The sequence below is a fragment of the Athene cunicularia genome (assembly GCF_003259725.1).
Source record: "Athene cunicularia isolate RWA chromosome 4 unlocalized genomic scaffold, athCun1 chr4_part2, whole genome shotgun sequence".
NCBI lineage: Eukaryota > Metazoa > Chordata > Aves > Strigiformes > Strigidae > Athene > Athene cunicularia.
In genome coordinates this window covers 8,515,047-8,533,978 of record NW_020799099.1, presented here as the reverse complement: position 1 = coordinate 8,533,978, position 18,932 = coordinate 8,515,047, and the positions used below count along the sequence as shown (strand labels likewise).

The following is an 18,932-nucleotide window of genomic DNA, read 5'->3' as shown; positions in this document are numbered from 1 at the left end:
CGGGGCGAGGGGAGGGACTACGCTGCTCCCAGTGGGGAGGAGGGGCTGTGAGCCAGGCCCTTGCTCAGTCCGCAGGGTTGGTGGCCGTAGCCCGCTTAACCAGGAAGGGGGAAAACGTAGCCGAAAGTAATTCGGTTTTGTTCCTGCTTGCGAGGCGAGCTCCCACTGGCACGGCCGAAGTCTTCCTGTCTGCTGGGGGGGGCGGCTCTCGATGATGCAGCAGGCATTTTTAAAAGGTTTTCCTGGGAAACAAGCAGAAAACCGGCTATTCCTCAGCAAGATGATTAGGGAGAATCTTGTAGGGAACACGAACGGCCTCTAAACTGAATTAAGTTTCCCAGGAATCTGATTCTACCATAATTCAATACAGGCCAGCTTCCACTAACACAGTTAAGCCGCTGCTAAGAAATAAATTGATGTACCCATTTCTCCTTTAAAAGACGGTCGTGCATTGCTCCTGCTCCCACCCATAACAGCCTCCTGGTGCACTGCTAGCAGGAGGGAAAAGTTCGGCTTTCCCAGCAATGAGCGATGTGCCAATTGCTTTCCACCACGGCCTTCATACTGCACAAAAAGAAGGAAAGCTCCCGTCCCATAAATGTAACCAAGCTGCCAGCAGCACTAGCATTTGAAAAGCCGTGAGTCACTTCCCTCTCGCCCTCTTAAAGCGTGAGGCTGGCAGCTTGCCACCATCGGCCTCATCCAAATCATGCCTTCCCCAGAAGAGAGCAAGTAGACCATCAGGAGGATTTCCTGATAAGATGGACACGAGCATTTTCCTTTATAAATACTGCTTCCTGTAATTGTAATTGCAGTAACATTGTTATGTTACTATATGCATTGACATTTTTCTTCTGAAATGTTAAGAGGTCACATCTCGCAGTTGTTTGGAAAACTAGAATTCTTGTGGTTCCACCCATGCAGAAAAAAAAAAAAAAAAATTAAAAAAATGTTCTAGCAGCTTGTTTTCGTTTAGATTCCCACTCTGAAGTGGTGTTCTTAGTTTCATCATAATCTCTGCAAAAAGCAACAGAATAAATAATTAGAATCCGTTTCTGAAGGCTAATTTAAGTACAGCAATAGAATTCTGCCCCTGGAAAAAACTTTCCATGGGAGTTCCTGTCTGAAACTATAAACCTTCCCTTACACCATAAAATATTGACCTTTGGTGGGGACCTGCTATAGTGACAGTTTTTACAAGCAGATGCCTCCTCTTGCAGCACATTAAGCATATTTTCCATGGCTGCTGAAGCAGTGGAATGGAGACCTCTTTCTCATCTCACCTAAAGTAGTTTAACTGTTCTGTGACTTCTGTTTTTTAGTGGAGAGATCCTGATGCACTACCTCCAATGTAAGTAAGAAGCCAACCAGGTCTGCTGTCTCTAAATCAAAGATAAATATGGAAGAACAAGAATAGATAACAATTCTCTAGTTATGCAGTATCTAAATATCTAGAATCATAACTACTTTCCACAGCCATTAAGCTTTTTTTATTAATGATGTTAAAGAACATGCTGTTTTATCTGAGCACTGAAAGCCTGGCAAATCAAAAGAAAGGCTGGAATATTTAAGGGATTACAGCAATCTAAGATATCTTAAATGGGAGATACAGTTATTTTTTTTTTCCAAAAGCTAAATTTGGTTTGCTACCACAATGGATAAAGGATTCTTGCAGCCCACAGGACCATTCAAATTCCTTTAGCTGAACCCTGGCATGAATATTTATAGATCAAGCAATGATTTCTGCAGAATTTTGGTTTTGCTTCATTCAGTGTTTTGTTTTCTCGTAAAAATCTACCCATGTGATGCACAGAAACACATCATTTCTCCATACAGATTTTCTTGATTCTCAGTGTGAGTTATTTTCTTTGTTGGCAAATTATTTTACCTTTGGAAATCAAGAAACTGCATACTAGCAATGATATATTTAAAACATTCCTGTGAAGAGTGACTCCACCTCTGAAGTGCAGCATGGGAATGCAGTGGGTGCACTGCTGGCTCAAGGCACAATACTGTGCCAATATTATTTATCCCTGAAACAAGCAGAGGCATATCTTCCCATTGCAAAATCACTCTGATACTACAAGGGGAAAAGGTAGATAAGGCCCACATTCAGGGAAGCATGAAAATGTCCTTACCCAAAGAAGTCTTCATGTCCTCATCTTTTTCCTTTCTTGCCCCCTTGCATTAATCTTCCCTCTCCCTACTCCTTTCACTTTTTTACTATTTAATTTGCCATTCCAAAGTATCTCTGCAACTTAAAATGACAGTATTTACAGAAGTTCATAACAGTTACTCTGCTCATGTGCTACACCACTGTCTTATCTCCATTGTAAACTCTTGGGGCAGTTTTTTTTCTTTTTCTGTTATTTTACAGAACCCATCACAACTGGGATCCCAGACGTGGTGGGTGCCTTGCACTAACACCATAAATACGGTGAAAATAACAGGCAAATCCTACTCTGTAAAACATACTAGGTGCCAGCTCCCATGCTGGGGCCTCACTGACAATTACTTAACAAAAAAACAAAAGGTAAATTGATACCTGGGAAAGATTGTCCCTTCCCTGTCGAGTGTGATTCTTTGTGCTTGATGGCAGACACAACAGGCCTGCATACACAGTGTCTGTAGGGGAGAGGCACATCAAAATGGATGCATGTTGCCAGCAGGACCCCTTTGGAAATGTAAAGTTGCAAGGGGTGTGGAGGGCAGGTAAATCAGAGAACACTGAGTTGTTAGGGTCTGGAGAACACACCAAGCAAGCAGTCATGCAGTCTGCCACAGAAAGCTGCTGTCTCTTGTTCTGCCCCCGTCACCCACATACACTGCTGGGCTACCCTAGATTTTGCAGTGTCTCATGATAAAATGGGCAAGCTTCATGCTCCCAGGGGGAATAATTCTGGGCCTCTCCTATTGATTTCCATGTGGTAAAATGATTTGAGAATCTTTTTTAAAAACTAAACCATGGAGGACATAGTTCTGGACTGGGAAAATCTTTAAGAAATATAAAAAGTCATTACTTACTGAAGTTGACAAGATGGCTTCGTTAGTTTATGTAATGCCAGTTACACACTGGGTTACATGTAAGGAAGGAAAAGGCTTGTCAAGGAAGGAATTAGGAAATCATATAGCACAGTATCAGCCAAATCAGAACAGATCCTAGAAATCCTTAAGCCTGCTCCTGTGATTTATCAACTATTAGACCTTTCTTTAGTGAACATTTTATGTTGGCCACAATAGAGGGGTGGAAACAGCAGATAGCAGGGGTAGCATATTTTTTGTTGTCTCTGTGTGCATCCATGTCACTTCAGGGATCTCTTGTCTTTGCCACCCAAGATAGGAATCATGCTTGTCCTTGCTTCAGACTTTGGTGCTACAAGCATCTGTCACTGTTGATAGACCTGTTCATACCAGGTCTAACTGGATCCAAATCTTGTGTTGCTTCCTTTAGGAGCTGTGACCTGAAGGCATACAGAGACATGAAACAGCCTTTCCAGAACAAAGTGTAGTTTCATCCCAACTGAGAATGCAATTGTAACTAGAAAAGTATTTTACTTAATAAATACTCTGCCAGTTTCTGTATTATCTAAAATTTTAGTAGACTTGTCCATTCATCTCCTGCTGCCACAATGTTTTGCAGCTTTCATCTATGTATCTGTGGTGCTCTGTTTACTTCCATCTCCATCACCATGTTTCTGAATCCTACCTGTATTTTCCTCTGGAATATACAGCAGAAGAAATTCAGAGGTAAATATTACAGGGTGTGACATCTTCTAGTTATCAAGAATTATCCTTTATGAAGGTGGGGCATCTCTCTCTTTTGCATCCTGTCAGGAATTTAACCCCTGGCTGCCATTTAACTCAGCCCAGCTCAACAACAGAACATAAAACATATTACAGGGAGCTTGCAGGACCTTAACATTTCAAGTTTCCTGATAGCTCACCACAAAGTGCCTTTGCTGGCTGGATGTTTCACAGCAGGGGCCAAGGAGGAGGGCAGAAAAAGCTCTACATGCAGTATGCTCCCTGTCTTAGACGAACAGTTCTTGGGGAACACCCAAGTGCATCAGTAATAGACAAGGAAAAGGTTTTTGGAGACTGCTCTTCTGCCTTTCATGCGCAGCTAATACATATACTTGTCATCAATGAATTCACACATACTATGTATGTTTCTAGTACTGTATGCATAATTAATAAAATAATTATGTAATTACAAGATACTGACTTTAGCTGAGAGTTGAGAAATTTCTGAAAGGTTTGTAAGCGGGTAGTGATCAAATTTCACTGTACTCAGGCTTTAATTTATTCTTCCCACACAGTACAAATGAACTGCTGGCAAGAAAGGAGTTCACTATAGGGCAGAGCTACCCTGCAATTACTAGGTTCAACAGCGACCTGGGAAAGGTCTGTGAACAAAGTTGCTGGTTGTGTAACAGCAGCCTTTGCTCCTGGTTTAGCTGCATAGGGAGATGCACACAAAGCGTTTGCATCGGTCAGGCCAGGCTGGGATTTGCATTTAGAACACTGACATCTAGATTTGGGATAATTACTTTTTAGGAGACAAGAGATATGTCTACAGCACTTGGTTTTGCTTCTGAGGAAATGAATGCTTTTAAGTGATACGAGAACAGCAGCAAATAAGTTCTTCCTTTGGAAATTTGGTCCTGCTTGACTCTTATGTTTTTTAACACACTCCAGCTAAATAATCACAGTCTTCATGAATTGTAAGTCACACATACACACACATACTTCTACATGCATGTCATAACTGTGATATAGATCATGTAGTACACTTTAAAATTACACATCCATATTCCTCATAATCTGAGCTATACCAAAATTAGCAAGTGCAGTAACTCACACCCATCAGCTCCTTCTGGTTTGGTTTGCTGCTTCCCTGACTCATCAGCTGCTTCTGCATATAGACCCTCATGACTCAGAGGTGGCAAACTGTGCCACCTATGTAGGAGGACAGAGCATTGCTTCAGGCCACCTTTTCCTTACTGTTCTTTTCACCCAGATTTCTCTTCTCAGCCAGATTTCTCTCCTCACTCAGCTCCACTCCCTTTCCAAACTTCACCATGAACCTAATCAGCCCCTATCCTCTTCTCCCCAGCTCATCAACCACTGACCCACACTATGTCCTCTTTACTCATCTGCACATCTTGTTTTCACTGCTGCCACAGAGAAATGTTAGAGCTTTCACTGCTTCACTGCTGAGCTAGGGCACTCTCAATCTGAACGTGGACAAGGGACCACATTAGGAGATGGGGGCTGGAGGAAATATACTGTGGGGTGGGAATTCCACTGTCTTTGTAAGACAGGCTGTGACTTGCACTAAACTGTGAAGCAGAGATTTTGCTAGCAAAGGAAGAAGAGGAAACTGCAGAGCATGCACCAGGATGTATGAGAGAGTCTGGCAAGCAGCAGTGTCTGGATAACCTAAACAGCCTAATAAGTTTGCTGAGGACCTGGCTTGCAGTGCCAAGCCCATCTAATCAGTAAATCTCCTACTGTCAGAGTTTTACTACCTTAAATCAAGTTATAGCTGCTAGACCGCATGTTCCTCTAATGCAGATTGCAACAGTCAAGAACACTATCTTTTCAAGTGCTTGATCTTATGTGCATTAAGTCCTACTCTCCACCTGGTTTCTTCCCTGAGGACACGGGAGGAGCCATTATGGGTTAGACAGCTAGAGCCCAGGGAGACTGACATAATTCGCCAAACCCTCAGTTTTCTATACAGTCCTGAAACAGCTCCAGGCCCAAACAGGTTTACTTGTTTTGTTGCTGATGAGCACTGCAAACAGCCCTGCACTACTGGGAACACCTTCTGCATGCCAAGGGACAAGCACAAGAGCATGAGCACCCAGGGAAGAACCAAGAGCTCAGCTAAGATGTGCCCATGCTGTTCACAGCAGCAGAGCAAAGGAGAATGTGGCTGTGCTGACACAGGAAGAGGCTAGCCATAATTCAGCTCAGCTTTCTTATCTGCAACAGCAGCAAAGGCATTGTGCCACCTGGCAGTGCTTCTGGCAGACCTGGCGAGCATGGGGACAAGCAAGAGGAGCGTGTGGGGCACGTGTCCCAAGGAAAGGGCAGAGAAAACAGAGAGAGTTTGGGGATGAGTTACATGACTGAGAGCCTCTCTTGGCTCTGCAGCACGGACAGCCAGGGCCTTGTAGAGTGGAGCTGTCAGGATGAGTGCAGCTCTGTGGTGAGCGGGAGCAAGAGACTCAGGGAGGTCTGGTGAAGACCTCATACTCCTCCGTTCATCTGCCTCTGAATCTGGCATGTTGACTCATCCCTTCTGAAGCTCCAGCTGGAATAGACCCACACCCATCAGAGTTAGCAGAGTTTGGACCTGAGGTTTTCCCTCTTAAATGTGTTAATGGGAAAACAGGCAAAACAAGCAAATCACTTTTCCCAGGCCCTGGCTTGTAACCTAGTCCCTTGCCTGGCTTCTGAATGTCAGCATCTAGCACAGCTCCTTTCTCACACCCTGAGCCCTTGGAGCCTGAGTGGTCCTGCGTGTTTAGTCCTCAGCTTTGACACCAACCAGTAACTCCCCTGCCACGTGCTGGTTTCACAGAGGGCAAAGAGTGGAGCTAAACTGTCACAGCACAGGCCAGATGTGGTGAGCCTTTTATTCCTGCTTTCTTAATATAAACAAAGTCTTAAAACACACTTCTTTATAAAGCCAGTATTTCCTGCACTAACTAGAGGTTTTTGGTTTCAGGTACATGGAAAAGCTGTCATCAAGATGCTTGTCAGCACGCAGCACCCAACAGGGATTCTCAGATACACTTAATGGACAGCGCTGGTGGTTCTTAAAAAGTGGTCTGGACGATTTCAGAAACGTCTTTCCTTCTCCCTGGGCTAACATCATAATTCTTGGCCCAAAGGGGCTTCCCTTCATCCTGCTACAGAGTAGATCCCACCTGGCTCAACAAAAGGCATGGGAAACATATGCTAAACCCAGCTTCAAGCTCAGGTCAAAGCAGGAAGCCAGGAAGGATTTCATGAAGGAGATGGACCACATCCTAAGCCACCACCCTCAGTTGTTTCACTCTCTTTTGAAAGACAGCATCTTTCCAGAGGTGAAGTTGATATAGTTGTTGCTTTTCTTCCTTGAAGTGAGCATCCATCCAGCACCTGAAATGCAAAACCAGTCCAGGATTGTGTTCTCTCTTGCCTTATAAACCCCCTGCTGCTCATTATTACTTACAAGCAGGAAGACAACAAAGCCCGAATCATAATAAAAATATATCTCTGATCTTATTATTGGGAAAGCTATAAGGAGCTGGCAGGTTTCTGAGACACCTTGCTAACATGGTCAGATTAGTCACACAGGTCAGTTACTGAGACAGCCCCACACTTTCCCATCAATATAAGACAGGGGATAGAAGAGGCTTTACCCTCCTGCCTTGAAAACATCTTGTGATAACCCTGAACATGCCAGAAATACTAAAGAATCCCTCAATCAAACAGAATAAATGGTGATCATATACTTTTTCCTATATTATGACATATATGCCTCCTAAAAAAGTGAGGCTTACAGCTTACAACTGTCAGTAGGACTTCAGGGCCTAGATCCCATAGCAGTGGGTGAAAACTCTGGCCCCTGACCCAAGCCCTCTGATTTAACAGGAGCTTTGTACACAGTGAGTGCCAAAGTGCAGAGCAAATCACAAGTCGATTTATTCTATAGTGCTGCCAAGTGCATCTGTTTACTTCAGCATTTGCTGGTGTGAAGGGACAGAGACCCATTATGTTTATTTGCCTCATTTTGGATTCAGCCTGACTGACGCAGCTTCAACAATCCATACCTAGTTTTAGAGTGAACTGTACTACAGAGGACACATTTAAAATTAGCAAACCAGTGGCACATGTTTCCCTGACCTGTGAATCATGTTTCACATGAATGCCACTCCGACATTACAAAGGTGAAGGATGCTCTGCTGGAATATGATAGGTCAGACTCTGGGGAAGCATATTTGAAATGTGTTGTTGCTACATCTGTGCTCAGTGCTCCACATCATTCTTCTTTTGAAGTCAAAGACAAACTTTCTGAGGGACCAGGTGACTCAGTAATTTTGAAAAACCCACTGCAATCCTCTAGGAGTCTCATTTTTTTGCTTTTGTAGCCAATGCTCAACTGCTTATTGATGTGAAAAATTCAAGAGCAGATTCAGGAGCTTAAAATGTATGCTGCTGCATTAAAACCTAGATTTACACTACCTCAGTGTACTATTTTATTGAGGAAAAGTGGAGGTCATAGTAAGCAGGGGATTTTTATGCAGAAAGTCTGCATAAAACTGCAGTTCACTATCTGCATTTAAGCAAGGCTGCAGATCTACAGTGTCTGCTTTGTTTTGAGCCTGTCTTATGTTACAGGCTGATATCCTCCCTTGTTCCTGAAATAAATATAGATACTGAAGGCTGCAGTTAGATGATTTTGTTAGCCTGCAGTACATTATTATTTACTCAGGCGATCAACTAACTCTAATTAAAATTCTGAAATGTAAGTATATTTTAGCAGACAGTATCAGTGGAACGAGAGCAGCATAGCTGAGCTCTCTGGAGTCTTACCACATACAAATCCTGCAGTCTCAGTCCTTAAGTGTACCAAACTTATTGGCACCAATAAGGAAAATGACCAAAATGGCTCACAATGGGAGTCTTTTCCTCACTCCCAATGTCTATTGCACTTATATGAACACTTCGTAGGCCCAGAAATAAGGCCGGAATGAGTAATTCTTACTCCCTAGCCCTAATCCTGGCTACCAGTGGCAGCCGTTACTAAACAAATGCTTTATATATTAGCCTTGATACAAATAGCTCGTGTCTACCAGCTTATACAATGACCCTGTGTGTGTGACAGTCCCAGGGCAGGGCAACACTAGCTAAAGATGCGATAGGCACTGGCTTCCCTGGAAATGTGCCAGATGGCAGAGGCCTGAAGTGACCAGTGCAAGAGAAGGATGGAGGAAGCAATGTTCAAAGAGCCCAAACCCAGGGTTAAAGAAACAAGGGGGCTCCTAGGGACCTAATCCTGGTAGGAAGCCTATGGCATCTCTTTCCTTAAGAACAAACTGTTCCCTTCAGTGGATGTAGTCCATCTCACAGCCCCACCTGAGGAGGTACAGAGACATGCTGCAGAAGGTCAGTGGCTCAGAATCACTGCCCCTCAGTCTGCCTGATGAATGTAGAGCTTTGGCACCACGATGTGATGAGCACCCGCACTTAGCAGGATTTTATTCTAGTACAGTAAACAAAGTTCACCAGCTGTTTGGATGGGCAGGTTGCCAGCCTCCCTCTAGGAGTACAACTGTTCACAGCTGTTGAAGGCAATGCTACATTCAATTACTTGCACCATTTTTTCAACACAAAAGTGGCACTAAGAAAAAAATATTGAGGAGGGGAAGGGGAGGGTGAATGCTGCCTGTGAACCTACTGCACTGCCTGTCCATCTCCACCTTCCTCAGGAAGGCAAACAATCCAGCACACCTGGGCCCATGCATCTTGCAGATTCTAGCTCATCTGTCCCCATTCCTTATCAGACCCTTGGCACCAGCCCCAGAGCAATGTTGCACTTTGTGGTGCCTACCAGCCTCAATTTTGACTATTTAATATCTTGTGGCCAAAAGCAGTGCTGGTCCATAGGATGGGAACCATTAAGCCAGACCTTCACTGCAGTCTGCAATACCTTATGTAGCTTAGATGTATCCCTTGCCACTGCAGCCAGAGCAAAGTAGGAAACACTTTGTGGAAGAAAAAAAAATCACACCCCTCATTGGTTCTAGCATGTGACCTGGGTCTTAGGATGGAGTCACAGCATCAAGTGGTGGCTTGTTAAGCACTAATTACTGGCTCATATCTTGCCTCTTCCTCTAGCATGACTGGGTGGGAAAGGGCTTTATGCTTTCTCCTGTCATCAGACCAAAGCAGCACATGACTAAGTGACCAATGGCATCCTCCTTCAAACATTTAACTCAGGAAAGAGGAACTTGTGGGAACAGTTTCAGAACAGGGCACACAGATTTGATGTCAGCAAAAGTGTATTTCGAAGCACATGAAAGATTCCTGTTGCTGTCTTATTTATAGCCCCAAAAGCTTCATTTCACAGTAAATAAACAGCACAAGTGCGCTCACAGAATACATATGGGATGTTCCAGCTGAAAAAGACATTTGCCTGTAAAGCTTGCCGACATGAGTAACATGCTCTAAGAAGGAGTGTAAAAAGATACCACATTCTACACCAGCTCCCTGCTCAGTGTCCGCTCAGCTGTTCTTTCCCAGGAGCTAAAACCACATTTCTGGTATTTTCTCAGAATCAACTGTTTTCTATCCTCTCCAGCTTAGAAGATTATACCTGTCAGCTACAAACATAGATGTCCTTTTTATTTTATCACAAAAGTCAAGCTTGTATTTGTTTTCTCAGTGCTCTTCAGACTTTGGACTTTGATAAATTTCTGTGTCAAAAGTTGTTTGAAAATAAATATTTGGATGTCTTTTATGCTGCATTTTTCTACGGGCCTGACTATATAAAGAATCTACATGGAAATCTCAGCATAATGTCTTTAGGATGTTAGACAACCATGAGAGTGTATCCATCAGCATGTATTTGCTGGAATCTTTTATTTATTATTCAGTTTCTAAGAGCTCCTGGGTACCACAACTTCAGTGAACCCCGAGATGAGCTTGAGACACTTAACATTCACAGAATTTAGCCAAATGTTTTATCCTTTGTTTTATGCTTTGGAGTCTCTGCTGCTCCCCATCACTGGCAAAATAACAGAAAAATGTCTTACTATTGTTTCAGTCTGTTCCTGTACCGTATACTTACCCTTCCACTCTGCTACATGCAGAACTTCCAGTGAAGAATAAAGGCATTTGTTTGGGCATATCTCATTATGTCTCTAAAGAGCACAGAGATTAAAATACTGTGTGCAGGGAAATACTTAATTGAGCAACATCTGTAGATCTGCAACTTTAATCCTTTTCTACTGGGCTCCAAGAGGAGAATTTCACTGGTTCAATGTTTATTTTTCTCTGCCTTGCAGTGTCTTGTATTTTCTCCCTCCTCCTTCAAATCCTTAGAAGGGATTTGATTCTAACCTAGGAAGGAGTAGAAAGCATGGGTAACCCATCATGAAACGGCATATGAAATGCAGCTGTAGCAGCTAGGGAAACAGAATGGAGAACAAAATAGTAAGTATGACTTGCAAAGAGAGTGACTAATAAACTGAAAAAGCTTGCCAATAATGGCTTGTGGGAAACAAACCTAGGAGGAAAAGGGATTTAGGGAAAGTGGTCATTCCTTGATATTACTGGCACAGTACACAAGTTCAGAGAAAGCACAGGAGATTAAATAAGAGACTGGCCTGGGCAAGCAATAAGCTCTACCTCAAACCCAAGAAGGAATTCCAAGTCAGATTACTGTGGGTAAGTAGGAATGGATGGCATTAGACCTCTTAGATGTTTTGAGTCAGCTAAGTGAGGATGAATTGCATTATAATATGGAAAATAGAAGAACAAATTCAGAATCACAAGCTCTTTCCCTGAAAATTCATGGAAAACCAGTGCACTGCCAAAGAATCCATTCAATCTGCAGATGACACCCGGTTAGAAAACACTACAAAGGTGTTGAAGGGCTTCAAATAGATTCAAAATGATCCTGACATGTTGGACAAAATCTGGAAAATTAAGGAGTGCAAAACCAGGGCTGAATGACCTCTCCCAAACAGAACTTCTCAGCTGAGCAAATACCGAGTGAGGAATAGCTGGCTAGGCAGGAGTTCAGCAAGGGAAGGATACGGGAATTTTGGTAGATTGTAAATATCAGCAGCGTCCTGGTTGTGCAAAAAAAAAAAAGGAAGCGTCTTATCATGAGAACAAAGATGAGCAAGAGATAACCCTCTGCTCTTCTCAGCTTGGGTAAAAGACCACCTCTGGGGGTGACATCTGTGTCCAGGTTTGGTTACTGTTCTTTAAGACGGATGTAAACAAATTCAAAAGAAAATGGGGAGCGCTACAGGAGTGATTCTACACCTGTGACCAACATGTCAGGACGGAGCAAACTGAATTTCTAATACAGATAAGAGCTAATGGAGAACATGCATTAGAAGTACAAGGGTGATAAAAAGAAAGTGGAAGTACTTTGCTTCCCATGTTACTTTGGGACAGGGTAAGTGAGCTCAGGGGGAGAAGACAGATTTAGGTTAAAAATTGGCAATGATTTTCTAGCAGAAAGGACAGTTAAATAATGAAATGCATCATTCTGAAGGCTCTGGTTTATCCCTCTTTCAAGATCAGCTTACATAATCATTGGCAGGTTGATGATGATGGCAGAAGAGTAAAACAGACCAGCACTTCTTGACTGTTAAAATAAAAAGGTTTTTTGAAGACAATACATGGATGCTTTTGTATTTTACCATTATTTTGGTGGCTACAAAGAGCAAAGTCCTTAAGATATAGCTAAGCTTTACTATCTTACAGCACTTTGATTTTGCTGTTAGAATTATGAACATTCACATTTGTAACTGTCAGTAGTTGGGAACCTCTGCCTGCAGACAGGCAGAAACATATTTGCCATCCATTGGCATGTTGAAGGCGGGGGTTTTAAAAATAAATGCATTCATGGACGACCTCCAGGCCATCAGCAGCCTGCAGACACTAACCCTAAACTGGACTCCTGAGGTCCCTTTCAGCCTTTGGACACAAGGAAAGGCTCTGGTGGTGCCTGGCTTTCCTTCACCATGATTGTAAGCATTATAGACACACATGCTGATTCATTAGGAGAAACAGCTTTTCCCTCCTCTTCACTGGCTGCCTTCCAGACTTTAATGGCTGATAATGTAAAGTAGGTCTGGATCTGGGGTATCCTCATTACTAACCCCTCTGAAGGCCAGTTGTGAGGACAGCACTCCCACCAGTTCTCATCTGCCTGCTTCTCTGCTCTTCTTAACATTCTTCTGCAACTTTTTGGACAGCAATCTAGGACAGAAGGGATAGGAAACACTGCTCTTCAAAAGCTAATAGCAACTGAGAGAAACCATTTCTTCATTGTCTGGAAATGAAGAGCTTTTACTGTCAGACATACTCCGCATGTGCCACCTGCTGCCTACTGCGAAATGTTGCACAGAGAAGAGCATCCAGCGTCCATAGCTGAGATATTCACAATTAATATGGGAAAAGGATGGTACAGACAGACAATCAGGGTTACAGTTTGTTCCCAGGGTGTGATGCAGGTCCAAAGTATATGAATACTTTGCTCTTCCCATTCTTCAGCCTAGTTGGTTGGGTGGGGCCCCAATAGAGAAAGTGTCAAGCAACCGCCACAAAAACCTCCATGGCAGCAAAGTCTTGCATTTTAGATTTTAAACTGGCTTCTAGGGAAAACTACTTTAGACTAAGCTTTGTGAGCTATGGTTAAGATATCCATGAGATGATGATTTTCCTTCTCCCATCTCCTTTTAGCTCTGCTGTTGGGCACATCTTCTCACTGGGGACAGAAGGAAGAGATGAACAAATTACCTTACTTCTAGAAGTACTTGCTTCCACAGCTCCATCTGTGATTCTCCCTTCTCACTATATCCCCTCCTTGCCTTCCTCCACTCTTCTGTGCCTCCTCTTCTACTACAGAGGTATATTCCCAAGTGAATCTGACCATTTCCAGTTAAACTGTTTACTCCTTTGGCTGCAAACTAAAACCAACTCACTAGCAAATGGCTAGGTTAGAAAACTTAACAAGAATAGTAGACTGGACATAAGTCTTTGTCCTGGTTCAGCTTGGATAGGGTTAAGTTTCCCCAGCAGTGGGGAGGGAGCTCTAGCTGGGTTATTCAATACCATGCTGACATCAGGTCCGGGCACCCAAGTTCGAGAAGAGCGGGGAAAGCTTTTGTTCATCATCGCTACTCTTCTGCTGCTGTATCCTTGTGGTATATCTCTGTATATCTCTTGTCCGGTTCATTGTTATTACTGTTTATTGTTTTCGTTATTGCTATTGTTGTTGTTTGGTTTATTATTTGTTACACTGTTGTATTAAATTTTTCCTTATCTCAACCCCGGGGTTTGTATCTCACTCCCTGCCCCATCCAGTCCGAGGGTGGGGGAGGGACAACAGCAACGTGGTCTCGGGTCCCAGCAGGGCCTAAACCACTACAGTCTTCTGTCTAGTATTCCTCACACTAAAAGAACTAACAGTGCTGAACATGATTATACCTTACAGCTACTGCACAGGCTAACTACCAAAGGACAATTATGCAGCACCAGTACTTGGTATCTGCTCTATCAATAGGAAATATGAATAAGAGAGTTACTACACGTTATTCTATATTTGTAAGGAATCAAGCCAGCCCAAAGTTGTTGAGAGCAGATATGACATCTAGTACATTGACCTAAAACATGGAAAAGGCAAAATGTGGGTGAACCTTTAGTGGATCCAAAAGAAAAAGGCAATGGTCTTTGCAGTTTTACACCACTCCTTGTTAAGGAGGTACCATAAGCACTGTGTACCACTGACACTGAGCCCCCCAGAGTTAATGACTACAAGGCATGTAGGTTATGGGAACATGCCTGTGTACCACTTGCAGCAAGAGGCATAATGTCTCTTACTATTCACCTAGCTGGTGACAATGACTGTTTAAGTTTTCACTCTGTGACAGTGAGAATCCACCATGTAAGGCCTGGCAATGAGCAAACACTGAAAGCTTTTATTATCAGAAAGTTGCTACCTGCTTCCAACCTCACCTGTGGCCTGTTCTCCTTTCCCTCCTCAACAGAGCTTTGCAAAAGCACCACTGAGTTTTTTACACACGCTGTCCTTATGCTCAGGAAATGCATAGGACAGGATAAGGACTCTCTGAAAATCTCCATAAAGCTTCCCCTGACAAACTCTTATTCTTGAGTTGTCTGTGGAACTTCCAGATAGTACAACCACAGTGAATAACAGGGCTCCTTAATTTGTATTTTCTTCATCCTTATTCATGTTTCCATTTTGTTCTATTATAAAAGTAAAACTGGAAGAAGCACTGTACACATACAAGGCCTGTTGAAGAGAAGTACTCTCCAACATCCTTTATACAGCAACTGTGGATACCACGGACCAGGCTCAAACACACTCCCTAAATAGCATCCCCTCCTGCCACCCTCAGAGACAGAATAGTGGGATAGATGCACTCGTCTGATGCAGTCCAGGCATTTCTCACTCGCTCTTAAATTTCAGCTGAGATTCCCTGTCACCACACTAGATGGCACAGTTTACAGAATAAAATTCAGAGAATTAATCTGAGACACTGCACATGGGCCAGGACTTCCTAATAACAGCTATGGCTCTAGAGTTGCTTATAGAATTGTGATAGTAAGTACCTGCCCTACTGTTTTGTTTCTAAAATGTGAAAAGGTGGCAAGTTTGAGGCTTCTGATCTTAGGCCAGTCAGCTGGCTGGTAATTCTGCAAAGTCACATGTAGCTTTTCAAAATATGGTCCAGCAACTGCTATCACATTTACTGAATAAACAATGGTGCAGTGAAGGCTCAGTGTTCACAGAACGCTAACGTCCAAACTAAAGCCACATCACAAATGATTGCATGAATAAACTAAAATCCTGAATTAATTAGAAGCAGAATTGTGTCTCTGAGACTTTGAGAAACTGGCTCCTTGACCCTTTATTGTACTGCTTTGTTTGGTTCCAATTAAAGTTCTAAAAAAATACAAGATACATTTTTGAGCACTTCTGTTAATCTGCTTTGGAAATTCTCTTAGAGGGAGAGGTCTCCATGTTTTATGGCATGTGAGCATTTCAAAAATTCCTAGAGAGGAAAGGCTACCAAAACCCAGGGGTAAGTTACCCCTGCAACTATCTGTGTGTTTGCTTCAGAAGAGGAGCCTCAGTCCTCAGCAACCAGTGAGCTCTTGGGTTGTGACTCTTCTCACTTCTCTTCTGTCCAGCATCTCTGCTTCTAACACTTGATAAGTGATCAGTGACTCAGGAATTTCAGCCTCAGATTTCACCAAGAACCTTGTTTTTAAAAAAAGGAAATAGATTTATAGACTTCCTAAGAAGAGTTCTAAAGCACAAATTCATTGCTACCTGGACAGGGTATCATTGTTACAACCATGACTGAACCTCTTAAAACTAGTTATATCCCGCATAAATCCACACTACCTCTGAAAGGGAAAGGTCTGCCTTTCCTTTGGCCACCCATTCTTGTTTTCTCCCCTCTGTTGGCACAAGTATTTGTGTGTATTAAAAGAAATATATATTTTTTTAATTTTCTGATGGATCAGTTGCCTAATCTGACCCACTTCAATGGTCACATGAAAGCAAAGGCCTGCACAAAACAGGCAGTGAGGACAGGGGAGCCAAATGGTCAGGCAACTCTTCTTTGGAACAATGTGGATTTATGCTGGACTAAAGTGCAATCCTAACAGGAGGTTTGCAAATTATGAAGCCTTTTCAGGTCCTGCCACCCACTGCAGCTGCTGCAGACAAGTAATAATTGATAAAACTGCACCCCTTGCTCACAAAAAAACCTCCCTCACTTCTGAACTGTAGCCATTCCACAGCAGATTACAAGGATGGCCCTGGTCTAGGAGACCACAGCACTCAAAGTGCATTTGCATCAGTGGATGCTGATGGCACCTGGAAGTGACTGGGCAAAAGTTGCATGTGCTCTCTGGGGAATAAATAGGGTTTATGTGGGAATCTGGGATCTGGGTTCTAGAACTGTCCTTCCCTGCCTTGTTGTGTGGCAAGCTTGTCTCTGATGGCACCTGGGTGCTCTGTGACTCCCTCTTTTTGTAATCATTCAAAAGCATTTCTAGTGACAACAATTACTCTCCGAGAACTCAAAGCAATCTCAGTGTTTTGCTTTAGTTTCTTCTACAGATACTGGGTGAAAAAGAGTCTGAAAACTGAAGAGACTTGTATGAGCATGAAAGATGAACAGAACCAAAGGAGACCTTTGCTCTATTCTTGCTCGTTAAAGCAGTACCCTGTCTTTCATCATGTGCATTTTTGTGTCTTCAAGATAAATTGTTCCTTAAGGGTTTTTGTAAGAGTCACTTCTAAGCTGTGTTAGTTTGGTGTCTCTTCCTTCCTAAGCTGTTTTATCAAATATATTTAAGAAAAGAAATACTGGGGTTAGCAGCTCCAAACACTACCTCTTCATCTGTGCTGAGGGTGCTTGGTTAGTGTAATGGTACAATAATTAATGATTTTTGTCTGCTCTGTTTCAGGGACATGACTAGGAATTTTAAATTGCAGTACACACATGCTACCTAAAGAACAGTAGTATGTAGGTGCCCTACCTGATAATCCCAGCTGAGCAAGGTGGTGTACAAATACAGAGCATGGGACTATATGTTCTGAAGGCTAGAAAAAAGGAATATAAGTAAACTGTGAAAATATCACCTACTACACAAAGAGTTTCAGTAGTTAGTACAACTCATTACAGTCAAGTGTCTGTTTTAAGTGGCAAGGCTAAGCTGCACCCTGAAGCATCAACAGTGGTAAAAGAGAGTGCACCCAAAACCACATTCCCTGAGAAAGTGCCCAGGCAGGTCCTAGCTTCTCAGTTCTTTTCTTTCACTCTATTATTGAGTAGATGTGAGCAGTGCATGTTTAGCACATGCCAGAACGCATCCCACACATCAAAGTACCAAAATAGATATTTTTACTTAAGCACAAGCTCAGCACTTTGTTGGAGGAGGGCTTCCGAGAAGGTGTCTTGGCTACTGTGGTGAGCAAAGAAAGGAAAAATATTTAGGTCATGAATTCTGTGTATTCACACAGGCCACCATATTCCATATCAGCCAGAGAACTTCACCACGAAGACTGCACACTTGTGCTTCTATAAATTCAAATGACATTTACTGTCCTGTTAAGCTGAGGTAGCACTGTTCTAAATGACACTGAAAGATTAAGAAGTTCACACACTGGAAATAGACTTGTTGGGACATCCACTTAGCCCCTCTTTTTTTCTAATGAGACAGTGGATAAAATCTCATCAGTAGGCTTTAGAAATCAAGTAATGAAAACATCTTTGTTCAGATAAAGAGAATGGATTTTTAAAAGGCAGCAGTCAAAACTGAATGAAACTGCCTCCCCTAACTCCTTCTCTGGTGTTAATCTCTGCTGTTAATAGTCTACACTGATAAACATTTTTACAGTTTGTCACTCCAGAATTATCAGCTGAAAATAGAAAGTTGTAAGTTGCATTTGCTACATTTCTTGGGTTCTTAGTAAGCTTTATCTGTATAACCTTTTAAGTTTGAAATAAAATTTGACATCATGACTTCAAGAGGGAAACTGGTTAGTAAAATGAAGGTTAAGTTAAAATAAATGTCAAATATCTTCTGCATTAATGGACTCTGAAGCCCTGGTAGTCAAAAAAAGCTTCCTGAGCCTAATATGCAAGACAGGTGAACAGGACAATGTTAAGAAATCCAATTGTAGTAATTAGAATATGATGCAGAAGTTACAAATTTAGTAGTGAATTCATCTCACTACCCAGGGATACCAGAGAAAGCCTGGATTTTCTTCAATACAATCATTAAAGTACAAGCAAATCAGTCACCCTCTGCGCCCCCGTTAGCGCATATAAATCTAAGGCCACCAGTGCTGCTAGAATTAAGTTTTGCAGCCTTCTGCAGTTACTATAGCTCCAATGCTTGCTTTTATGCAAAAATAGGAAACTCAAGCATTCGGTCCTCAACTTTTGCATGTCACCTCCCTTCATTTTTATCTGTGGTTTACAACACTTGCAGCACGACAAAATGAGGAAAGAGAAGGAAAAGAGGGATGGCAGACAAGGGAGGAGGGTTGGGAAAGAGGAGAAAGTGAGATTTTCAACTTTTTCTCACCTGACTTTTTTTATTCCAACCTGCCCTCTCCCTGCCTCCAGCCGCCCGCGCCCGCCCCG

At 42.6% G+C, this 18,932-nt stretch overlaps 1 protein-coding gene across 1 annotated transcript in view; it reads left to right on the top strand.

Annotated features, from left to right (window-relative positions):
* Nucleotides 1-18,421: 18,421 nt before the first annotated feature.
* Nucleotides 18,422-18,932, top strand: part of STBD1 (starch binding domain 1) — a 2,019-nt gene continuing 1,508 nt past the window's right edge. Inside the window, exon 1 of the mRNA XM_026847903.1 lies at nucleotides 18,422-18,432. Within this exon, the coding sequence (XP_026703704.1) occupies nucleotides 18,422-18,432 (11 nt within the window). The remainder of the gene's footprint in view (nucleotides 18,433-18,932) is intronic.